Source organism: Schistocerca piceifrons, chromosome 5, assembly GCF_021461385.2.
Source record: "Schistocerca piceifrons isolate TAMUIC-IGC-003096 chromosome 5, iqSchPice1.1, whole genome shotgun sequence".
NCBI classification, from domain to species: domain Eukaryota; kingdom Metazoa; phylum Arthropoda; class Insecta; order Orthoptera; family Acrididae; genus Schistocerca; species Schistocerca piceifrons.
This window is the reverse complement of record NC_060142.1, coordinates 701,700,053-701,726,650: the sequence shown is the minus strand read 5'-3', so window position 1 is coordinate 701,726,650 and position 26,598 is coordinate 701,700,053. Positions and strand designations below refer to the sequence as shown.

Sequence of the window (26,598 nt, the reverse complement as noted above, 5' to 3'; positions counted from 1 at the left end):
GACTGCGGATAGTTGGCGCTAGGTGGGAATGGCCGTGAGGAGTGCGGAGATAGTCGGCGAAGTTGCGATGAATACTGTGTCAGGGTGGCGCAGTGGATAACGCAGCTGCCTATTACGTAGAAGATCCCGGGTTCGAGTCCCGGTGTGGCGTAAGTTTTACCTCGTTGCCGCTGATTCAGCAGTAAGTCTCGATGCAGCTGATATCATTAGTTGGGGTTGGGTTGGGTTGTTTCGGGGAGGAGACCAGACAGCGAGGTCATCGGTCTCATCGGATTAGGGAAGGACAGGCAAGGAAGTCGGCCGTGCCGTTTGAAAGGAACCATCCCGGCATTTGCCTGGAGCGATTTAGTGAAATCACGGAAAACCTAAATCAGGATGGCCGGACGCGGGATTGAACCGTCGTCCTCCCGAATGCGAGTCCATTGTGCTAGCCACTGCGCCACCTAACTCCGTGATATCATTAGTGCCTTCAGTTTGTTTCCTTTCTCCCTCCTCCAACTTCAGTTTACATTCTAAGCATCACAGCAGTGGATCCCGCATGGTGTCTGTTCTTTCGGACATGTCTGAAAGAACAGACACCATTCATTCACAAAACTATAAAAGCATCCTCAACGTATCGCAATGCTGGTTTTAAAAAAAGGTGGGGACAAGCGCTCGCTTCTGAAAATCGTCCTAAAAAGATTGGCCACGACGGGAAACAAAGGACTACCCATAGCACCACCGTCGGATGGTTCGTAAAACTCGTTGTTAAATAAAAAAATACGGCGCGCGGGGTAGCCGTGCTGTCTGTGGCGCCTTGCCACGGTTCGCGCTGCTCCCCCCGTCGTAAGTTCGAGTCCTCCCTGGGGCAGGGGTGTGTATGTTGTCGTTAGTGTAAGTTAGTTTAAGTTAGATTAAGTAGTGTGTTAGCTTAGCGACTGCTGACCTTAGAAGTTTGGTCCCATAGGAACTTACCACCAAATTAAACCACAAATAAAAAATACGTCGAGCAGAGAGTGTGTTCCAATAACGCTGTAATGTCACCCCCAAACCTATCGCCGACGAGACGTAGTCATTCCATCAGTGGAACGTTTGTAGAAAGTGGAAGTTCTTTTCTTTTCCATCACTCGGGCAGTAGGATCCTTGTCGATCTTGCGGTATGTTGGGTCTCACAATAAAACATGGATCTTTTTATAGTCCTCCTATCGCATGATCACAGTACTATTATCTTTCTCCGTCGTGAGTGCTACCGTATACACGTCCGCTCGTATGTTACAGAGGGCTGCCCTCTCCATAGGCAAATGAAAATAGTATTTCCGCCGCTTCTTTTCCCAGCGCTCTTCTCCGCTCCTCCTCCTTCCTTTGGGGCTGTAGTCATAGCCTCTCCTTGAGCCATACGTAGTAGATGATGACGCCTTCGCTGTCCGTGCTGCTGGAAATTTTCTATTGTTCCCAGAACGCGGAGCTTCTCTCTCGTCTCATTCTTCCTCTTATGATCTAATTTGTATCCTGCCAAAGGTCTTAGAAGTTTCACTTCTGCCGCTCCCGTCTCTGTACTATTTTTGTCGTTAATGTTCATAATTCAGATCCACAGAATAGTAAAGGTACAGAATTAGAGCAATGTCTCTTTCCTGTTTCTGGTCAGCAGCAGTCACTTAACTCTACCTAACTTATATAAGTACTTTTGTAATTTCTTTTCAGTATCATTATGACACGCGTAAGAGACGTCACAGACCAGGTAGTTGAACACATGGACTTGTTCCAGTATGTTGTTCTCAGTTATAGTTTTGGCTCTAAGATGTTCTTGCCTACAAAAGTCCATAACGTTATTTCTATACATCTCGGTGGGTACGAATCTTCAATTTTTTTGTTATCATTAATTGAAAATTTCATTCATATACATGTTAAGTAGCATGGGCGATAAAGGACACCCTTGTCTCACTCTTTTGCTATTCTTCTTGTTCTTCTGCTAGCAATTAATGTTTTACTTATTTTTACGTGTCAACAAAAAGCACATACAAGTTGGCGAAAACAAATAAGAAAACTTCAATTCTATTTCGTAAAGAAATCAGTGAATTTTTCTTGTCATCACCTGTAAGCTTGGGCAAACAAATTTTATGTTGTGGCCAACTTCGAAAATACATTATCGCCTGCTTCCGATCTAAGGATGTACTTGGTGACGTTTCCTCTTTCCAAGTCAACTATGAAATCGGCTCTACTTCTTCTGCCTCCCTCTTCCTCAACTTCTGTTTCTTCATCGTCTTCATTCTGTCCCCAGAAGCAGTGACATTTCAGTGTCAGTCCGGCCACTGTAGACTTTCACATGATTGCCAAAATGTACGAAATCATCAGATGTCACATTTTGTCCAACTTGAGGAAGAAGGGCCTAGGTTTGTAAACCCGAGACCATTCGTCCGCTCTCCTGTTGTTAGGGCTGAGTCTGTGACTTATTGATGAACGCGCATTTCTTGAAATAGTTCGAAATCGCCGTCGTTGTGAGGGTAATAATGGTCCATGCTTTGTGTTCGTAAGTACCCCTCGCGATTCAGAAGGTGGCTGCGCAAAAACTGTGAGACTAACAGGAAAAAGACACACATCTGTGGACACAGCATCTCGCCAAGTTTTTAACTCAGATTACAGATGGTCAATACGAGCACCGTTGGGACGCGGCAAACGTTAGTACTTTGGTGCAGTTTATTTGACATGAATTGCCCGGAAAGGCGCGACAGCAGCCCGCTTTGTGGGTCTGTTCATTGGGTTGCCTATCGGCAGGCGTAAACTAATTCGATGCGACAATACACGTGGGAAACGAAACTGGTTATTTATGACTACGATCTTAATTAAAATAAAAAGATAAACTCCGCCCGAAAAGGTCATGAAGGCCCAACGGTACCGACCGGCCGCCGCGTCATCCTCAGACGAAGGCGTCACTGGATACGAATATGGAGGGCCATGTGGTCAGTACACGGTTGTCCCGGCCGTATGTCAGTTTACGAGACGAGAGCCGCTACTTCTCAACCAAGCAGGTCCTCAGTTTGTCTCGCTGTGAAAAGATACTGGTTGTGGAAAGGTTAAACATGTTGTTGTTGTTGTTGTTGTTGTTGTTGTTGTTGTGGTATCCAATCCCGAGACTGGTTTGATGCAGCTCTCCATGCTACTCTATCCTGTGCAAGCTGCTTCATCTCCCAGTACGTACTGCAGCCTACATACTTCTGAATTTACTTAGTGTATTCATCTCTTGGTCTCCCTCTACGATTTTTACCCTCCACGCTGCCCTCCAATACTAAATTGGTGATCCCTTGATGCCTCTGAACATATCCTACCAACCAATCCCTTCTTCTAGTCAAGTTGTGCCATAAACTCCTCTTATCCCCAATTCCATTCAATACCTCCTCATTAGTTCTGTGATCTATCCATGTAATCTTCAGTATTCTTCTGTAGCACCGCATTTCGAAAGCATACAGCCTCCGAAAGTTACGTTTTGCCCGCTGCACTGTCTCAGCCGTTTTAGTAAAACCGTTCTTCAAGACGCAGGAAATCGCCTTTCCAATTCCGCTTCATCCCTTGGTATGTTATTTTGTTAGCAGTCCGATTTTTCCGCTTCGGTATTGCCGACAGCTTACCAGGTGTATGAGAAAAGTAATGAGACTGACAACACTGTGAGCGACCTGGCAACGCTGTGTTGTTCTGCTTGTGTAGACAAGTGCCTTCATCCCTTCCAGATGCTCACTCCCAGTTTCAGCTTCGTACAGTTATCAGAATATTTTTGAGAGCGCTATCAGTGAGGTTGTGTTTTTCTTGGGTGTTACGAAAATGGAACAGCGGAATTTAGAGCAACGGTATATCATGAAGTTCTGTGTTAGACTTGGGTAATGAGTGAGTGTGGCGTATGAGAATTTGAAACATGCCTATGGGCCGCATTCCTTATCAAGAGCTCAAGTCTTTCGCTGGCAAAAATCGTTTTTGGAAGGGCGAAAACAACCTGAAGATGAACCTCGCTCAGGGAGACCTTCATCTTCAAAAATTCGCTATTTTGACTATAGGGGTATCGTGCATAAAGAAATTGTTCCTCCGGGACAAATTGTCAACCAAGTGTTTTAAAAGGCTGTCCTAAAAAAAGCTCAGGATAAGGGTGAACCGATTCAGACCGGACAATGCAGACAAGTGGATGGTGCATTATGACAACGCCCCATGTCACACGGTCACTTCCATAACGGAATTTTTGACCTCAAAAGGCATTCCTGTTGTTTCACAGCCCCCTAATCACCTGATCTGAGTCCTTGTGTTTTTCCCTTCCCGAAATTAAAAACTGTTTTAAAAGGACGTCATTTTGGGAGCCTGGAGAATATTCAAAAGAATGTGACAGGCATGGTAAGGTCCTACCATTTGAAACTTTTCAGCGTTGGTACCAAGTCTGGTAAGCCAGCTGCTGTGACCGAGCAATTCTAGACGCTGCAGTATGGAACCGCGTGACCGCTACGGTCGCAGGTTCGAGTCCTGCCTCGGGCATGGATGTGTGTGATGTCCTTAGGTTAGTTAGGTTTAAGTAGTTCTACGTCCTAGGGGACTGATGGCCTCAGATGTTAAGTCCCAAAGTGCTCAGAGCCATTTGAGCCAGATCTGGTGACACCGACTCAACCAGTGTATAGCTGTCGAAAGGAACTGCTCATAAGAGGACAATATTGTTGTTTGAAAAAAAAAATTGCTAGATAAAAAATCAGTCTCATTACTTTTCTCTCACACGTCGTATATGATGGAATCCCGCAAGTTTTCACTACATCGGTCATTTTGCCACTCAGTATTTCACGGCCTCAATAACCAGCTTCTTTTTTGCGGGAGTTAAAACAGTTGTACGTCTGCGAAGTGATTTTACAACTGATTTATGTCGTGTAGTGCGTCATAGAGTGTTGCATACACAAAGCACCGTGGTGAAGAGTTGAATGGCGCAACAACTACTGAAACAATTCGAATTACCGGGTGTTAGAGAGCCGCACACTTCGAATTATACAATTTTGGAGCTCCGGTGTGTAATGCTGACTCAAGATTAATCACGCCGAAGGGACAGAGTACAACAAACGCTTTATTTAGCGCAATTCATACACACAACAGTACGTGGCCTCGCACTACGATGTCCAAGACAGCACTGTCATCAGAATGAGATTTTCACTGTGCAGCGGAATGTGCGCTGATATGAAACTTCCTGGCAGATTAAAACTGTCTGCCGCACCGAGACTCAAACTCGGGACCTTTGCCTTTCGCGGGCAAGTGCTCTACCATCTGAGCTACCCAAGCACTACTCACGCCCCGTCCTCACAGCTTTATAGGCAAAGGTCCCGAGTTCAAGTCTCGGTCCGGCACACAGTTTTAATCTGGCAGGAAGTTGCAGCACTGTCATGTCAGAGAGGGTCTGCCTCAAAATTCTCGCTGGTCAGCGACGCTGCTGTTCCCACACATTGTCTGCGGACACACTATCACTGCCAGCCGCTTCGACGTAGCAAGTGTACTGAAACACAACTTCGATTTATCAAACTATTTTATTTATTTGTTTCAGGGGACAGTTAAACTGGTTCGATTAATCTAGATTCAATTTAGAAAGAGTCGACTGTAGGTACATTAGTCGCATCCATGCTTTGAAGCTAATGAAGAGCATTGTTGTCGGTAACGCATATATAACGCGGGCGGCAACACATGAATACTTTTAAAAACTGAAAATTACAGGACTTAGAGTGATGGTTTGAATGAATTGACTCACAACGACATGAAACAGCGAGTTGCAGCCCGTTACATGTTGTTGGCACAATTCCAAAATATCGTGGCTCGTTCAAGATTTTAATGAATGTACGATATGTCACATTCCACGCGGGAGGAAAATAGTTGAAATGCATAGCTACATCGTCAGCTTCCGATAGACCTCGAAGGCAAGATATGCACTCTGCGAACAACACAATACGCTGAAGGGGAAATTTTTCTCAAAAATACTATTTTTGCGCCCTTAGACAAATGGTTGAGGGATATTTGATGTTAATTTTAGCTGTATTTATGTATTCATGATATGACATTAAACGTATTTGTACGAGGGTGAGTCAAATGAAAACCTTAAATTTGTAATAACAAATCGAAATTTCGCGCCGTTATCCTGTAAGTTGGTAAGCGTGCTACAAACAGGCGTTCAGAATGGCCTGTAGGTGGCAGCTTAGGGCAGATGCACACATACCGTCGCAGTATCAGTATAAAGAAGGCCGCCTCACTTGCGACTTGCACCAGGGGAGAACAGCGTTCTGTTATTCGGTTTTTGCGTAGTGAAGGTTTGTAACCTACTGAAATTCATCGACGATGCATGTTTGTCAAAGCAGCAAGTCTAGGAATGGAGTAGGAAGTTCGCAAATTGTGTGATTTCAGTGGAAGATGCTCCTCGTCCAGGTCAGGCACAACGAGTTGTGACTCCACAGAACATTGCAGCAGTTGAAGCCATAGTGAAGGAAAACCATCGAGTGACACTGAATGATATTGCAACATGTTTACAGATTAGTCATGGGTCAGCACACAACATTGTGCATGATGTGCTCCAGTTTCACAAAGTGTCTGCAAGATGGGTGCCACGGCAGCTGACTACTGAAATGAGAGAACGACGTGTTGATGTGTCTGAAGAACTTCTTCGGCGCTTTGAACGAGAAGGTGATGCCTTCCTTGCAAGAATCGTTACTGGGGACGAAACCTGGGTTCTCTTCCACCAACCGTAAACGAAGAGAGCGAGCAAGGAATGGCACCATTCCTCATCGCCAAAACCAAAGAAGTTTCTAACAGAAACATCAGCAGGGAAGGTTGTGCTGATTCTCTTTTGGGACGAAAAAGGCATCATTTTGAAGTATTACATGCCTAGAGGGACCACTGTCACCAGTGCATCATACACAGATCACCTAAGAAATCATCTGCGGCCTGCAATCAAATCAAAGCGACGTGGATTGCTGTCAGCATGTGTCCTTTTACAACATGACAATGCAAGGCCCCACACTGCACGTACAACAGTCGCAACAATCACAGAGCTGCATTTTGAGTGTCTTCCTCATCCACCATACCCACCAGACCTTGCCCCAAGTGATTTCCGTATGTTTGGACCACTCAAAGACGCAATGGGAGGAAAGAAGTTCCGTTCTGATGAAGAGGTACGCCATGCGGTGCATGAGTGGTTGCGCGGTTTACCAAAAGAATTTTTTTTCTAAAGGAATTTGTGCACTTTGTAAGCGCTGGAGGACTTGCATTGAACGTGGGAGAGATTAAGTTGCAAAGTGATACAGCTTTGTACCACTTCTGCACAATAAATAATATTTAAAAAATATTTAAAGTTTTCATTTGACTCACCCTCGTATATTGCTCTGTTAGCCATTCCATAAATTCGTCATTTAACGTTGATATTAAGGATTTCAGTCAGCACTGATGCTTTCCCCCATCATCGCACGTCCCTAGCAACTGCTGAAAGGAGTGACTTCCAGTTTCACACGGTTCCCGTTCAATGTGGTACCAACCTCTGGAGGGGAAAAAAAAACCACTCACTCAGTGCTTCGAGATGTGGGTGAGGGAGATGAATTTTTCAGGACGCCCGCGGACACGCGGCCTCTACTCGGTTGAGGTGGTGCCACGGCGCTTCCGGCTGACTGTGGGACCTGCGTGTTGCAGGTGTTCAACCTGTCTGAGCCGCGGCGCGCGCTGCGGCAGCACCACGAGAGGGTGAGCAACCTGGGCTGGGCGCCGGGGCTGGCGCCGCCCCTCGAGCGGCTGTGCGCCGTCTGCAAGGACATCGACTCGTGGCTGGGCGGCGGGCCGCACCGCATGGCCGTGCTCCACTCCAGGTAGGCCCGGCCGCACCGCATGGCCGTGCTCCACTCCAGGTAGGCGCGCTGGCTCCTCTGTCTTCTCACAGGGCGCTCGTCGACGTCGTCACTAGTGACATCTGGAACTTCCAGTTAAATGACTCGGAGTAATGAAATAACTAGACCAAAGTAAACAGCAGCTGAAGGACACGCGCGTTGTTTCACCTAACGTAGCTTGCCAAATAATAGGAATATTTATTTAGGCAGGTGAACGTAAGGAACGTTACTCTTTTTACAGAGGCGGGAACATAGTCCATTTAGTTCCACTGCCGGAAAATTAAAATACAACACTCTCAGCGACAAAGTCATTCTACTGATATGTGAGTTGATAGGTAGATCATCATTGTAGGAGTGTATGATAACAGATTGAGAGCAAATGAAACGCAAATGTCAGAACAAAGGGTACCCCCAACAGTCTCATCAACAAACGGTGCACCTCCTCAGGCAGCAGCGCAGGCGTCTATTCTAACATGCAAACGATGATGTAGGTGCCGAATGACATTCTGCGATTTATTGTTCCAAGCATCTTGCGCCTTTTGTCGCAGTTGCCGAATGGTTCGTGCAGGTCCTAGAGAACGAGGAAGTTCCCATTTCATCGTGTCCCTTACATGTTCACCTGGCGACACATCTGGAAATCAAGTTGGCGGGGGCATTCGTACAACACGAAAAGCACGCTGCGTCGCGGCAGCCTTATGTGGTCGTGCATTGTCGTGCTGAAAAAGCACGCCACCGTCCTGTCGAAGAAATCGCTGTAGGGAGGGAGTAACAGCGTATGCAGTGTAGTGGGCACTGTTTACTGTACTCAACAGAAACACCAAACGTGACCTCAAGTTGTAACTGACACGCCCCCCTCCCCCGAACACACACCATGACGACTGGAATGGGACCTTTGTCTCGTGGACGTACGCACTCTGGAAAAGGCAGCTCACCTGGTCTACGCTACACACGTGTACATCCTTTACTTGCATTCAGGCAGAACCTACCTTCATCGCAGAAGATAACAGAGCGCCATCCCACTCTCCAGTCAGCTCTGAAAACACCAGAGGGAGGACCGAGCGAGGTGGCCCAGTGGTTAGCACAGTGGAGTCGCATTCGTGAGGACGACGTTTCAATCCCGCGTCCGGCCATCCTCATTTTGGTTTTCCGTGATCTCCCTAAATCACTTCAGGCAAATGCCGGTATCGTTCCTTTTAAAAGACACGGCCGACTTCCTTCACCTTCCTTCCCTAATCCGATGAAAGTGATGTCCTCGCAGTTTGGTCTCTTCCCCGCAAACAACCCAACCCAACACCAGAGTGAAGATGCTTGCCCGGTCGTCTTATTAGTGGTAGCCTGGCTAAACGCATACGTGATCTTAATCCTGGTGCAAAGCAGACGGTTCCCAGTCGTCCTTCGTGACACATCAGGTGCCTGGATTTAGTCCCTGGACGATGGTCGGTCGGCCACAGCTGGTGGCACAGTACCTCGATCCTGACTTACATCTCTGTAATACGCGGACGTCTAGAACCTGACCTGGGGTGGGGGAATGTTCCACGGACCCCTGCTGAAATCAGCAACATACCATCGATACACAGTGCCCAACATGTGCAACAGTCCATCCGTATGTTCATCCACCTTCACCCAGGCCCAAAATGAGATCCTTTTCAAATCAGTGGCCGGTCGCGGTGGCCGAGCGGTTCTAGGCGCTTGAGTCCGGAAACGCGTGACTGCCACAGTCGCAGCATCGATTCCTGCCTCGGGCATGGATCTGTGTGATGTCCTTAGGTTAGTTAGGTTTAAGTAGATCTAAGTTCTAGGGCACTGATGACCTCAGATGTTAAGTCCCATAGCGCTCAGACCCATTTGAACCATTTGGTGTTCAAATCAGTGAAGTTGTTTACCAGGAGTACACACTAATCGGAGGGGCACTGTTGTACCCTAGAACGAGTGTTCACCTGTAAACTCAGAACAGTTACTGCCTGCAGAGTCAACACAGAGTGCCATCCGATCGCCGATGACAATGAGGAATGAATCACTAACACTATAACCTTGTGGGGCCACTGGATGTCCTTGAGGGCGTTGCTTTTTTCCGGCAGTGTATATTCGAAAATAACATTTTTTCCAATCATGTAGCTACTGTACTTAAAATAACTGAATACTAATCAATGCAAATTGAAATGTGTATCAATTTCGGTGAGGGAGCTAGAAACGTTAAAAGTTTCGAAGGTGGATGCAACATGCTGCACATAATTCGCTGTATTCATATGGACCTTCTGGTGACGGGAACTTCGTTCAAGTGAGACATTCAAACAAAGGCCCATTTTGTATATGGTCTTCACGGGTTGCCGCCGGATCACGTTGTGCTGATTCCACAATAACTGTCCGACATCTTCAGGCGGTTCAACCTTGCAGTTGGCTAGTTACGACTGACGGTATCCGCACACCGACGCCCCGTTTTTAGAAGAATGCGCAGCCGCGGAAATCGCGCATGCGCAGTGATTTGCCATATTCAAACTCCCCCTGCCGAAAATCGCAGAGCGGTTCTCCTGCGCGAGCTGTACGCTGCGTTTGCCAGCAGTGCGGCCAGACGTTACTCACCAACGGCCGTACTAGGCCGGTGTTATGACGGACCTATTATCGAAGAATCTTGATTTTCGCGTCGTGATTTAGTAGCAGCCAATGCAAGGTTCCAGGCTGTGCTCAGTTGAATTGTGAATTGTGGAATTTGCACAACGTGATCCGGAGGCAAACCCGTTAAGACTATTTACAATACATCCGCCGGGAAAGCTTGAAGACTCATAAAGGCCCATTTTCCTGGATGCACAACATAGAGCGCCTTCTAAACGAGTGGCGGACGAAATGGACGTCACGGTTCTCAGGAACAGTCGACTCCGTAGCCCGCTTTAACACCGTTTGGTTTCCTTTTGTGGAGATAACCAAAGAAGTACGTTTATGTCATCGAAGTCAAAACGCTGCATGCCTTCAAACAGCAAATCGAGGGAGGTTGTCGCTCCGTGAGACCAACGACTTAACATCTCTTCTTATAGAAAGTGCACTGACTTTGTGCATTCAGGTAAATAGGCACTCGCTTGAACACATCTCTTCAATGAATATTCCACCACCATACATTCAACTGAACAGTTATACACAGTAAATTGCAGCCACCCCCAGAACTTTGAACATCTATAGCTCGCTAAGTAAAATATATATAAATTTCATTTGAATTCATTTACACACAGTTGATATAAATATATCAGCTATATGAAAGAAAAAATAAGGTTCTATCTAAAAAATTATAAATCGTTGCTTTACCTCTCTGTAAAATAAACTGTCGGTAAGAAAAGGAACGCCCTCAAGGACGTAAGTTCAGTGGCAGCAGGTGATACTGTTAGTGATTCATTTCTCATGGTCATAGGCGATCAGATGGAGCTCAAGAGGCCCGTCCGTGCGCCCTCTGTTTTGACTCTGCAGGCAGTAACTGTTCTGAGTTTAGAGTTGAACATTCGTTCTAGGATAAACCTTGCCCCGCCAACGAGTACGTATTCCTGTGAAACAACTTCAGTGTTTTGAACGGGGTCACACTGTGGGACAGCGATAAGATCACGTGTGCCTTTGGCCGGGCTACTACTGACACGACGACCAGACAAGCATGTTCAGTCTGGTGTTGTGAAAGGGTTGACTGGAGAGAGGGATCTCGAACTGTCGTCTTCAGCGGTAAGAGTAGCTTCAGTCTGAATGCGAGTGATAGATCTACACGTGTATGACGTAGACCTGGTGAGCTGCCTATCCAGAGTGTGTTGGTTCATGAGACCAAGGTACCATTCCAGTCTTCATAGTGGGTGTGTGTGTGCGAGGGGAGGGAGGGGGGGTGAGGGCACCAGTTACAAATCGCGGTCACATTTGATGTTTCTGTTGATTAAAGTAAGCAGTGCTCACTTCATAGCACAGGCTGTCATCCCCGAACTACTGCCACTTCTTCGACAGGAAGGTGATCAGCTTTTTCGCCTACTCTCTCTTCTGCAGTGATTTACGAATTCTTTAAACTCACACGAATCGTGTCGTAAGTCTTCAGTAGCCGGTACAGTTCTCCACTGCAGTTCTTCAAGCGCATCAGAAAGAGTGCTGTACATTTCACTTTCGAGATGGTCCCAGACAGAAAAATATAGATGACTGAGAAACCAATGTTGAACCATACTGGTGCATTACATGTTGTCTCACATCATCTACATCTACGTATTTATTCCTCAAACCAGTGTGTAATGCATGGCGGAGGGTACCTTGTACCACTATTAGTCATTTCCTTCCCTGTTCCACTCTCGAATGAAGCAAGGGAGAAACGATTGTCTGCTGTATTTATCAGCCTTTTCCTCAGCGGCAAAATTTTGCCAACCATGTCTGTGGGTGAAATTTAAGTCGATTTACATGGGAACTTAATCGAAAAATTTACATTTTAAATTCACTCGTATTAACTAGCTATACATTCGCAGTTATCTCGCAAACGTCTAGTTTGCCGACCCACATTTACTGAAACGTTTTTGTGCTAGCGCATATTTTTTTCCATTATTAACCATGGTACACATACGCAATTTATATGAATGTTACCGTCGTACATCAACGTGGGTCGCAACATACTTCGCGAGAAGCTCACGCTCAGATAAGAGGAGATGCAGGAGTTTACGTCGTCCTTTTCTTGGTACATAAGCGTCTGCGCACAGGAGTGAAACGGCGACGGAGTCTTGCTGGAATTTTTCAGGTCTCTGTGGTTGGAGACAGCACAGGAGACTTGGATGTTAGGCTAAGGAGTTACTGCAGATATGGTGAAGATCAGGAAATGAGAGTCTAGGTTGGCTTACTGATCTGCTTTTCGTAGCCTCTTCACGTGCTTGCAATGAAAATGCAGAAAGTCAGAGACACTTGAGTAAGTGTAAGAAATAGATGAGGCTTGCCATATTCTCCTATAACTTACCAGCACAAATGGTCACACTAGGCCCACAACCTTTTTAAGACTCGGGTATACACAGTAACGTAAGGTACTACTTTACGTCTGACGGCCTCCATATACGGCATTCGGGACTGTTTGCTTACACATGGGACGTGACTCCGTCGATTTTTACCTTCAATTCGCAACAGTTACAAGGCCTACAGTCAATAATCATACTTATATGATTTTCCGTTTTTTATGGCAACTCTTTATGATTCGATCGTTAAACTGCTTCAAGAGGATAGCGGGATTCAGAACTGATGTCAGGCAAGCAGATCCCGTGAGCCTTGCAGAGAAAACCGTGTCATTTTATAAATTTATCATTCATAAACAGAGTAGTATACTGTCTTATTATTAAAACTTTTTTTTTCTGGCGCTACTGCTGGTAATTATTGGTGTGCGAGTGGTCTGAATACACGATTTCTATTTATGTGGCGTTTTCTCTTCCTGTCACACCTGTGTCAAGTAAAAATAATATGGCAGCGAAAGGCGTATACGTCACGCAGCTGCAAACTCTGGCACGCCTTGTCCTTGCTTAACTCCTCGTTGTTGTGTCTGAAGTGGAAGCGTGGAGATAACGTAGCATCTGGCAAACCTGTGTCGGGAATTGCTTAATACCTACTCTCAGGCTGGCGGGGAGATATGGGGATTCCATCCAGGCTTCGCTTACCTACCTGTCTACAAACCTACCGCTCTATAGGGTTCAAATGGCTCTGAGAACTATGGGACTTAACATCTGTGGCCATCAGTCCCCTAGAACTTAGAACTACTTAAACCTAACTAACCTAAGGACATCACACGCATCCATGCCCGAGGCAGGATTCGAACCTGCGACCGTAGCAGTCGCGCGGTTCCGGACTGAGCGCCTGGAACCGCTAGACCGCCGCGGCCGGCCTCTATAGGGTACTGTCTACATTCGCATCCCCTGCCAATGTCGTTGTTAAGAATAAGAACGATAACAGAAACTTTTCACAACTTAGATCTGACTGTACGCAAACAATTACAGTTATTGAAATATGTTATCCTTCTCTTGAAACGAAGGAATGTTGATGCTGAACTCAAATGTATTTTCTAGGCGGTTTCTGGCGTCTAGAAGGGAAATATTACACTTTGCCATAAACCTTTTGCTAATGCAGACTGAACCATAAACGTCTAGACTGAAGCCATAAACATCTGAGTCTGTCTGTACTGGGAAGGTAAAGGCCGCCACAGATGAGTTGATGTCAAATTGAAACTTCCTGGCAGGTTAAAACTGTGTGCCGGGCCGAGACTCGAACTCGAGACCTTTGCTTTTCGCGGGCAAGTGCTCTACCAACTGAGTTACCCAAGCACGACTCTCGCCCCGTCCTCACAGCTTTAATTCTGCGTCCGCAGCTCGTGGTCGTGCGGTAGCGTTCTCGCTTCCCACGCCCGGGTTCCCGGGTTCGATCCCCGGCGGGGTCAGGGATTTTCTCTGCCTCGTGATGACTGGGTGTTGTGTGCTGTCCTTAGGTTAGTTAGCTTTAAGTAGTTCTAAGTTCTAGGGGACTGATGACCATAGATGTTAAGTCCCATAGTGCTCAGAGCCATTTGCACCATTTGAACTTTAATTCTGCCAGTACATCATTCTGATGTCAGATTGTTTCGACCAACTGCAACCTGCATCATAGTGCTGACTACACATGTATTACATGCGACCATGCTAACACGGTCTGGCACCTTCCACTATCAACTCATTTAGTTCCTGAGGCGTCAAGGAATTGTCGCTTTAAAAGAAGCTAGGCTGTCAGTAAGGGAAGCCGCCCACCAAGTAAGCGGACACCACAGCGATGTCATTCGATTGGTGTGAGGAGAATACTTAGAAATACGTAGTTAACTTGGTAATGGAGCGCGGTCTTCAGGGTAGAATCTGTAGAGACTTGATTACAGTAGGCAGGTTCAAATGGATGTTGGTTGCGGTAGTAGCAATGGTGAAGACTCTTGCGCAGGATAGACCAGAGTAGACTGCTGCATGAGACCCTTCTTGGGAATGTAGACCGTAACAACAGAAGGCAAATACCACGTGGGTTGGGGCACTATTGCGCACGACTAGCGATCACAAGTACTGCGTATTAATCTGAACAGCAAGCGTTGCATAGCGTAGGTCTTAAGGCTGACGAAAAAAGAATCTCTGACGGGAAAAAGAATCTCTACACCAAGAAGGAGGTGTGCGACATAAACGAAAGTTAGTGGGCGTGCCCCTACATCTGAAAGGTGATCTCTATTCTGATATAGAGCCAGTCGCGTAAGAACGGCAGTAGCAGCTATGAGGATGCAAATCAGGTTTGCTTTAAATACAGGTTGCAACGGTCATGAGCGTTAGTTGCCTTTGAGGTTGGACGTGGTGTGTTGATGTCAGTCAGGAATGGCATTATCGACACCCCACTGACTTTGAACGAGGTCCTGTAATAGGGCTATGAGAAGCTGCATGTTTCTTCTGCGACACTACAGAAAATGACAACGGTGATCATGAGAATTTGCAGTGGCTAGAAGACCTGGCTCCGGAGGCGACGTGGCATTATCGAGGAGAAAGACCACCGTGTTCGGCGTATGGCCCTGACGCATCGTACTGCACCTGCAGCAGCAATTTCAGCAGGAGCTGCCACCACAGTGAGACAACGAACTTTTAACAATCGGTTACATCAAGGACAGCTCCGAGTCCGCCGCCATGTAGCGTACATTCCGCTGACCCCAAACCATCACCATTTGGTGTCAAGCGAAATCTCATTGGCGGGCAGGATGGGGGACTATTGTGGTTTCTGATGGAAGTTGGCTCTGCCTCGGTGGCAATGATGGCCGTGTGTTTGTTAGAAGGACGTCGGTTGAAGGCCTGCAATCAACCTGCTAGACACACTGGATATACACCAGCGTTGTGGTCTGGGGTGCGGTGTCGTATGCCAGCAGAAGTACCCTCGTGGGTATCCCATCACACTGGCTGCAAATTTGTACATCGGCCGGGTGATTCGAATTGCTGTGCTGCCATTCATCAACAGCATTCCACGGGGTGTTTTCCAAAAAGGTAACGCTCGCCCACGTATCGCTGTTGTAACCCAATGTGTTCTACAGTGTGTCGACATTTTGCCTTGACCTGCTCGATAACCAAGTCTGTCTCCAATCGGGCACATATGGGACATCCCCGGACGACGGTTCCAGCGTCATCCACAGACAGCATTAACCGTCCCTGTGAAACATCCCCTTTGAAAAATTAATGAATTACTGTGCTGATAAACCCCTTACGTTATTTGATTTTCAAACAGCTGAGCAAAACTGAACGTACTCTGACATTTCTCTCTTCACTTATTCTGATCGGCACTAAACTGACACACAATATTTTTTTTAGCGCAACGCAGTCTGACTTTGAAAAACCTCTACAAAAGAATGGCCCTGACTAACATTAACCTATACCTTTCACAAATCACTTACCTCACAAAAATCTTTGTTACTCGAACTACTGCAATACAGCGAGCGCCAATACTGCCAGCTAAATAAAAGATTCTAACTGCTGAAGGCACTAACTACTGATAGGCACAGTTAGCAAATGAAAGATTTTGATAGAGAACAAGCAATGTATTTACCTTAATAGTGTTCAAAATCATAATATATATCAGTTCATGACATCCAGTCTTACAAATTTACTCTCTCTGATGGACACACGTCCAGATCATCCGCTCTCAAAACTCCGCCATCTCTCTCCCCACATCCACCACTGCTGGCTACACACCTCCAACTGCGCAACGGTACGCGCTGTTCACATCCAACTGCCCAACACTACAATAGCGAATATTACAACAATGCCAACCAGCCACAGACTGCACACAGCACAGCCAGTGATTTTCATACAGAGCGCTACGTGGCGTTACCAACATAAAAATCTAAACAGCCTACTTACACCTGTACTGACCGTCCAAGAACAACAGGCATGGAAATCCATCCCACAGACATCCGACACCTGTACAACACAATAAATGCACGTTTGCATGCTTGCATTCAACATTGTGCCAATTAATCCGGTTATTAATGTGCCAACATTTCACTTTTACAATGGCTTATCTCGAGTTTATCTTAACCTCTAATCTTGCAATGTTCATCACTTAAATATGTTTTATGACAAGAACAACCATTCGCAACAAAAACGTCTAGTAAACAAGGGCTCGAAAATGCATAGATTAAATATGTGAGCACTTGGTCATATTCTCTGGTGTGATGTAAATCTCTTAAATATGCTGAACAAGTGCTTGTAGTTCCTGAGGCACATCTTTTGGAGCACATGTTTACTAGATTTTCTCCCTTCGAATGGTCATTTTTGTCTTATTCCTGAATACTGATCATTCCTCCTGGACATCCTATATTTCTCCGTAGAATGGCTAAGCACCTATCGCTGTGCAGCAGGCGGGTCATCAGGCATACCACCATTATTTTTCTCGTTCTCTTTTAAAATCGCCAATGGTACACGGAAAAATGGCGATAGTTAAGATTCCATATGCACTCCAGATTTTTTTTTTTCCGAGGTGAACTTGGCAGAGTGTAACATCTTACCTGCCTCTTCTTCGAGAGTACGATTAACTAACTTCGTCAGCTGCACCCTCTGTGTGGTACACATTGGCTCTCTTCTGTCAAGCGTGACTGCAACTCCTTAACTGTCTGACGCTTAAGCCGTCGGCACACGCAGCGTGCTGTCGAACGTCAACGTTGAGCGTGCCGAGTTCAACGTGCTGCTGAACGCCCAGAAACGGTGGGACTTGTACACACGGTACGTGGGCCCCAACGTGGCATATGCGATCATAAAGCGCTCCAGCGGCAGTTGTCGGCTGTATCTGGCTCATAAATCACTCTGTTTACGAAGTGGACGGGCGTAAAATCCCCATATTAACTCAATTGAAACGTACTTTTCTCCCTTGCCCTTATGCTAGTCAGGTTGTTCTGTTTGCAGTATACATAAATAAAAACTTTGGTGTCCGTGAAAGATGATTCTTACTTGATTACTGTTCCTACTCAGTAACTGAATCTCTTCCTGTGAATTACAAAAGTAAAAAGAAAAAAGAGCAAAATATCTTACTGCAAGTAGTGCAAGGTGCCCTAACCGCCAGCCGGGGTGGCCGAGCGGTTCTAGGCGCTTCAGTCTGGAACCGCGCGACCACTAAGGTCGCAGGTTCGAATCCTGCCTCGGGCATGGATGTGTATGATGTCCTTAGGTTAGTTAGGTTTAAGTAGTTCTAAGTTCTAGGGGACTGATGACCTCAGAAGTTAAGTCCCATAGTGCTCAGTGCCATTTGAACCATTTTTTTTACCCTAACCGAACAAACTCAAACCCTCAAAAAGAGCGCCCTTATATTTATATAACATCGAATATCCCATTATATACTTATATTAAACTAATAAGAAAGTATCACACCTATTAAGAAAGCGAAGGTTAGAAGAAAACATTTTTGGGTGTAGTGGGTTGGGGACCACCAGCGCTTCAATATTACAATATAAATTGAAATTGAATTATAACAAATTAAACCAAGAACAATGCGTTTTAATGGATCCTCACATGCTGTTGATTTCAAATGATCTACTCCCGTAATAGGCAAGTTAAAATAGTTCTTTTACGACGTATATGACATTTTTCGTCATTTTATTACAGCGAATCATACAATTAACGCAGGGTTTTCCAGAGTTCCCCAGTTTGCTGGTGCTCAAAACGACATATATAGATATGGGCTTCAACTGGAAGCCAATATGGCGCCTCGCAACTCTGCACTGAAGGGAGACGGCGTGCTTGTGACGTAGGTGGCGTTGTGCCATCTCATTGGTCAATGTTCAACCGCACTTTTGGAATCTCTGACATGCTAGATATTGCTCTGCACGTTCGGAAAGACACCCCAACGTGCTGTTCCGCGCTATGACGCGAGGAACTGGGCACGCTCAACACTCGGCGTTCGGATGCACGGTCCGTGTGCCGACGGCTTTATGAAACGTGCCCCTGACGAGACCTCCCGTTCTTCTTTGAATTCGCTGTCAAACCTGCTTGGTAAGGGTCCCAATCAATAGAGTTCAGTAGTGGACTGATAGAGGGATTTGTCGACCGTGTCTCGTGAGTGAATTACATTGCCTTAAGAGCCTTTCAGTGAAAAGCTGTTATTTCCTGAACCACTTTTATGTAGGTTACCTAGGTCACAAAAATTGCACCCCCTGTTTTTCTTTAATTCGAATGAAAGCTGCAGTGTGCACAGCTACGCATTAGAGAATGTCGTAATGAATGGCGGTACAAGCAAGGAAAGCGGAAAATCACAACTGTCCATCTCTGCAGGCACCGGAGTTAATACCGCAAGCAATTTCCGAGGCAGGAGCGCCCGTAAGCCCCCTTCAACTGTAGGAGATTGCTTCGTCGAGTCCTCATCCAGTGGAACACCGCGTGCAGTGCGAAAAGAGCTTACCGGAATGCCATTTGGTCCGTACACGGCGCAGGGCAGGGGTTAATTAAAAGTTGTATGACGGCTGGCGGTGGAGATTTACGGCGCTTGTTCCCGCTTGCCGCCGCCGGCGCGTGGGTGGTCGCTTTAACGGGGCCCCTCCTCCCCTGTGCTGCCGAAACTGCGCCGCCGGACGCGGGGGGGCGCTGTTTTTATTGCTCTGGTTCCGCTACTCACGACCTCAGGTCCAATTTTTCTCATATTTCACTCTTATAGGCACAGGAGAGAGAGACACAGAGAGAAAGCGTACAGTAGGTTCGTGCGGGTGACACCGGATATGAAGGCATTGGTGGAGAGGAAAAAAATGCGGAGGAGCCGACTGTGCTGAGGTGCTGTGTTGTTGCCCATAGCGAGTAGCGAGGTAGTAACGCCAGAAGACTGTAACCTATTGTCGGAGACTTGCAGAGAATCCGTGTTTGGCGCACAGTCTGTCAGTTGACTCTGAATGTAAATAAACGTAACCCACTGTGCGTAAATAGACAACAAAATCCAGCACTGTTTGATGACACTGTTGGCGACTCATCGGTGGACACAGGAGCTATTGTAAAAAAGGAAGTTACGGTATTGTGACTTTCTGGGGCGGGAGGTAGGGGCGGGTCGTTGAAATTGAGACTTCTTAACGTTTTTCTCAGCATACGTTTTAAAAGCTGGCAAAACATTGAGTTCTATCGTACCATATTGTAAAGTTGATGCATTAAGTTGTTCTGAAAGCGGTGCTGATATTCAAGACAATAAAAGCGGGTTAAAAGGCGTGAGCTATCTAGGGAAGTTAACCTTGCATTACTGAGCAACCGTTTCACCAGGTATCCAGTCTAGCTTACCAAATTCCCAACCAGACTAACATTAATTATAATCTTTTAATAGTCATCTTACGACAACCAGTGATATATATATATATATATATATATATATATATATATATATAAAGAGAATTTAAATAAAAAGAAATAAATCAGTTTATATTTAGACATTTATTTTAACATTGATCATTGTACCGTTAAAATTTCAGCATATTAAACTTGATTCATAACTAAACTGGTGCCTTATTTAGGATTGTGAAAATGTGAGTTTGTAATCTTACAGAACACATCAAAGATGGAGCCAAGATTGGGAGACTGCATACAACACTGCATTCATAAAATAACACACGAAGAACGCTGAAACATATGCAAGAGGAAGTTAACCACAACCAACCGATTCAATTTTCACCCAAAGAATAACTTCTTTCGTAGAGAAATCCTGTCCGTCATGAAATTACCACACACTGGTATACTAAATTCGTACCAACTCTCTGTGAAATCTTCCCGAAAAGAATAGCTGAGGGCTACTTTGATGATTACGCCACATGCTTCACGCGGTCAACTTGGTTTACACAAAGAGTGTAACTCCACAATAATTTTGATAATTAAAATAAATTACATCGAAAAGCAATTTACAAAAGAAAAACCTCGAACTGGTTACTATCGTCTTACTATTAACCTGATGGGTCAAACAATTGTATAAGCACGTGGTACTGGTCTCACAAAGTACACTCCGCGTGGGTTAAACATAAAGAAAAGTTGCTATATTGAAAAATATTGTCAAGACGAGACATTATAATCTCACGCACATTCGCATTTAAGATTGATGATCTTAGTTAGAGTCACGGATCATCAACACGTGGCTCCACTATACTCACAAAGTAGTGACAAAGCAACTACTCGAAGATATTCTGAACTTCACACTCGAATTACACTGCGTTGCAATTTAGTACGAGGGCCTGGTGAGAAATTTCGCCTGAAGGCTATGCAGCCAACATTACATAACGGTCGCGCGGTTTCTTCTTCAAGACAATTATCAGCCGCATTCTGCAGGGGCAATGAAGATGCTCCTGCATCGTTTTCAATTGGTAATGTTTCATTACCCACAATACAGCCCGTAATTGTCTCCTTCTGAGTTTCATCTCTGGTTACATGAGCCGCTAGCTATGAGGACAGCATTTTGGCACAGACAACGAGCTGTAGGCCAGCGTAGAGAATGTGCGGAAAGCACTACCGGCTGCCTTCTATGACGAGGGTACTGAAAAGTTGGTACGACGCTACGACAGATGTCTTAAGTCAGAACGGTGACTACGTAGAGAATTAGCTGGAAGGTAGAGCTGACTGTTGCAAATAAAACATTTCTGATGTTCACTGTGGCTTCCACCTCGCGATGAATCGGAACTTACTTTCTGGACTGCCCTCGTATGTACCGTATAAACATGAACATACACACACACACACACACACACACACACACACACACACACACATATATATATATATATATATATATATATATATATATATATATATATATATACAGGGTGAGTCACCTAACATTACCGCTGGATATATTTCGTAAACCACATCAAATACTGACGAATCGATTCCACAGACCGAACATGAGGAGAGGGGCTAGTGTATTTGGTTAATACAAACCATAAAAAATGCACGGAAGTATGTTTTTTAACACAAACCTACGCCTTTTTAAATGGAACCCCGTTAGTTTTGTTAGGACATCTGAACATATAAACAAATACGTAATCAGTGCCGTCTGTTGCATTGTAAAATGTCAATTACATCCAGAGATATTGTAACCTAAAGTTGACGCTTGAGTACCACTCCTCCGCTGTTCGATCGTGTGTATCGGAGAGCACCGAATTACGTAGGGATCCAAAGGGAACGGTGATGGACCTTAGGTACAGAAGAGACTGGAACAGCACATTACGTCCACATGCTAACACCTTTTTATTGGTCTTTTTCACTGATGCACGTGTACATTATCATGAGGGGTGAGGTACACGTACACACGTGGTTTCCGTTTTCAATTACGGAGTGGAATAGAGTGTGTCCCGACATCTCAGGCCAATAGATGTTCAATGTGGTGGCCATCATTTGCTGCACACAATTGCAATCTCTGGCGTAATGAATGTCGTGCACGCCGCAGTACATCTGGTGTAATGTCGCCGCAGGCTGCCACAATACGTTGTTTCATATCCTCTGGGGTTGTAGGCACATCACGGTACACATTCTCCTCTAACGTGCCTCACAGAAAGAAGTCCAGAGGTGTAAGATCAGGAGAACGGGCTGGCCAATTTATGCGTCCTCCACGTCCTATGAAACGCCCGTCGAACATCCTGTCAAGGGTCAGCCTAGTGTTAGTTGCGGAATGTGCAGGTGCACCATCATGCTGATACCACATAAGTCGACGCGTTTCCAGTGGAACATTTCCGAGCAACGTTGGCAGATCATTCTGTAGAAACGCGATGTATGTTGCAGCTGTTTGTTACAACACGCAACTGAACGTCGGAGGTTTCAAGCGTCAACTTTAGGTTACAATATCTCCGGATGTAATTAACATTGTACAATGCAACAAACGGCACTGATTACGTATTTGTTTATATGTTCAGATATGCTAACAAAACTAACGTGGTTCCATTTAAAAAAACGTTGGTTTGTGTTGAAAAACATATTTCCGTGCATTTTTTTATGGTTCGTATTGACCAATTACACTAGCCCCTCTCCTCACGTGCGGTCTGTGGAATCGATTCGTCAGTATTTGATGTGGTTTACGAAATATATCCAGCGGTAACGTTTGGTGACTCACCCTATATATATATATATATATATATATATATATATATATATATTGTTCATACCGGACTCGAGAGCCATTACCGCAGCAACGTATTTTCGCCATGTGTCCCTGTCTTGGGCTATTCCTTCCATTCAGCTTCAATACCTAGGCTTCTCAAATCAGCCTTCACATTGTCCTTTCATCTACGCCTCGGTCTCCCCACAGGACGTTTTCCCTCTATGCGCCCTACCAGTACTCTGCGCGCTGCCCTGTCCTCATCCATTCGAGCTACGTGACCCGCCCATCGCAGCCTACGTGATTTAATAATACTGATTATGTCAGGGCTTGAATAGAGTTCGTGAACCTCTTCGTTATGCAGTTTTCGCCACTCTCCGCTAATGTCACCCCTTTTTGCTCCGAAAATTTTCGTCAAAATTTTGTTTTCAAATACTCGAAACGGCTTTTCATTTTGCACAGTGAGAGACCAAGTCTCACACCCATACAGCATAACTGGTAGAATAATAGTTTTGTATATTCCTAGACAATATCCGTGATGAAAGTAATCTACTCAGTGAGAAGTAGCACGCATTTCCCGCCCGTAATCTCTTCTTCAGTTCGGATTCAATCTCATTTATCGAAGTGATGTCCACGCCTAGATACTTAAATGTGTTCACATTTTCAAACTGCATGTCTCCAACGCTTAACATTTCCTGATCTACTGCTGTTGGCATTCTAGTAGTAACCAGGTATTTAGTTTTGTCTTCACTTATCCTTAGACCTACATCTTCACTAGCCTTGATTAACGCATTCGCATTTGCTGTTAGATTCTTTCCTATCGCTAATGATGTTTAGATCATCTGCATACCCTAATATCTTAATATTTCCATTTAACTCCACACCCTCTGAATTATCTGCTGTCATTCGTACAATATGTTCTAGGACTAAATTAAAAAGTAGCGGAGACAGGGCATCTCCCTGCTTAAGTCCGTTCTTTATTACAAATTCTTCTGACTCCAATTTCCCCACGCGTACTCTACCTTTTGTGTTTTTCAAACTCGCTTCTATAAGTCTAACATACTTCTTTGGTATTCCAAGTTCCAAAAGAATTCTGTACAATTTTGACTGCAATATGTTACAAAAAGGTACGGCCAAACTTTCAGGAAACATTCCTCACACACAAATAAAGAAGAGATGTTATGTGGACATGTGTCCGGAAACGCTTAATTTCCATGTTAGAGCTCATTTTAGTTTCGTCAGTATGTACTGTACTTTCTCGGTTCACCGCCATGATTTCATACAGGATACTCTACCTGTGCTGCTAGAACATGTGCCTTTACAAGCACGACACAACACGTGGTTCATGCACGATGGAGCTCCTGCACATTTCAGTCGAAGTGTTCGTACGCTTCTCAACAACAGATTCGGTGACCGATGGATTGGTAGAGGCGGACCAATTCCATGGCCTCCACGCTCTCCTGACCTCAACCCTCTTGGCTTTCATTAATGGGGGCATTTGAAAGCTCTTGTCTACGCAACCCCGGTACCAAATGTAGAGACTCTTCGTGCTCGTATTGTGGACGGCTGTGATACAATACGCCATTCTCCAGGGCTGCATCAACGCATCAGGGATTCCATGCGACGGAGGGTGGATGCATGTATCCTCGCTAACGGAGGACATTTTGAGCATTTTCTGTAACAAAGTGTTTGAAGTCACGCTGGTACGTTCTGTTGCTGTGTATTTCCATTCCATGATTAATGTGATTTGAAGAGAAGTAATAAAATGAGCTCTAACATGGAAAGTAAGCGTTTCCGGACACATGTCCACATAACATATTTTCTTTTTTCTGTGCTGTTATAGTCCACTTGTACCAGGCAACAGAGTCAAGAGATGAGTTCAATGTTAAACGGACAGCAGCGGAGACTCGCGAGTTCGGAGATGACGTCATAGGACCCGATGGCGATCTTAAAGCGAGTGTATACTTCTGACCTCTGGTGGCCACCCACCCTGTGTATGTCAGAGGCGGTCCTCGACAGCAGATGGAGCTCTGCCGCTGGCTGGCTCTGTTTGGCGTGCAGAGGGTGGAGGACCGCCGTGGCCGGCGGTGCTGCGTCGGCAGGCGGCCGACAAATATAGCGTGCGTGCGGGCCGGGCCACGTGCTACATCTGCCGCAGGCGCACGCACTCACGCACGCGCCGCTCCTTAATTGTTTGTTTGTGCGCCGGTGCGGGTGCGTAGCGCGTCGCACGGACTCCCGCCCGGCGGGCCGCCTCCCGAGCCGCAGCTGCGGGCCCTCCGTCACTCATCGTTCCGCCGGGAACCCCCGGGAGCCCTTTCTGCGTACCTTACGGCTCCTCTCGCGCAATTCGAAAGTAAAGTTCTATGTACTGAATTGGCAGAAAATCCTAAGAAATTTTGGCCTTATGTCAAAGCGGTAGGTGGATCAAAACATAATGTCCAGACACTCTGTGACCAAAATGTTATTGAAACAGAGGATGACAGACTGAAGGCCGAAATACTAAATGTCTTTTTCCAAAGCTGTTTCACAGAGGAAGACTGCACTGTAGTTCCTTCTCTACATTGTCGCACAGATGACAAAATGGTAGATATCGAAATAGACGACAGAGGGATAGAGAAACGATTAAAATCGCTCAAAAGAGGACAGGCCGCTGGACCTGATGGGATACCAGTTCGATTTCACACAGGGTACGCGAAGGAACTTGCCCCCCTTCTCGCAGCGGTGTACCGTAGGTCTCTAGAAGAGCGTAGCGTTCCAAAGGATTGGAAGAGGGCACAGGTCATCCCCGTTTTCAAGAAGGAACGTCGAACAGATGTGCAGAACTATAGACCTATATCTCTAACGTCGATCAGTTGTAGAATTTTGGAAAACGTATTATGTTCGAGTGTAATGACTTTTCTGGAGACTAGAAATATACTCTGTAGGAATCAGCATGGGTTTCGAAAAAGACTGTCCTGTGAAATCCAGCTCGCGCTATTCGTCCACGAGACTCAGAGGGCCATAGACACGGGTTAGCAAGTAGATGCCGTGTTTCTTGACTTCCGCAAGGCGTTCGTACAGTTCCCCACAGTCGTTTAATGAACAAAGTAAGAGCGTATGGACTATCAGACCAATTGTGTGATTGGATTGAAGAGTTCCTAGATAACAGAACGCAGCATGTCATTCTCAATGGAGAGAAGGCTTCCGAAGTAAGAGTGATTTCAGGTGTGCCGCAGGGGAGTGTCGTAGGACCGTTGCTATTCACAATATACATAAATGACCTTGTGGATGACATCGGAAGTTCACTGAGGTTTGCAGGTGATGCTGTGGTGTATCGAGAGGTTGTAAGAATGGAAAATTGTACTGAAATACAGGAGGATCAGCAGCGAATTGACGCATGGTGCAGGGAATGGCAATTGAATCTCAATGTAGACAAGTGTAATGTGCTGCGAATACATAGAAAGATAGACCCCTTATTATTTACCTACAAAATAGCAGGTCAGCAACTGGAAGCAGTTAATTCCATAAATTATCTGGGAGTACGCATTAGGAGTGATTTAAAATGGAATTATCATGTAAAGTTGATCGTTGGTAAAGCAGATACCACGCTGAGATTCATTGGAAGAATCCTAAGGAAATGCAATGCGAAAACAAAGGAAGTAGGTTACAGTACGCTTGTTCGCCCACTGCTTGAATACTGCTCAGCAGTGTGGGATCGGTACCA

At 45.6% G+C, this 26,598-nt stretch overlaps 1 protein-coding gene across 1 annotated transcript in view; it reads left to right on the top strand.

The window, feature by feature from the left end:
• LOC124799210 (tensin-1) overlaps positions 1–26,598 on the top strand; it is a 524,781-nt gene that overhangs the window by 38,990 nt on the left and 459,193 nt on the right. The window contains exon 2 of the mRNA XM_047262746.1: positions 7,654–7,826. Within this exon, the coding sequence (XP_047118702.1) occupies positions 7,654–7,826 (173 nt within the window). The remainder of the gene's footprint in view (positions 1–7,653; positions 7,827–26,598) is intronic.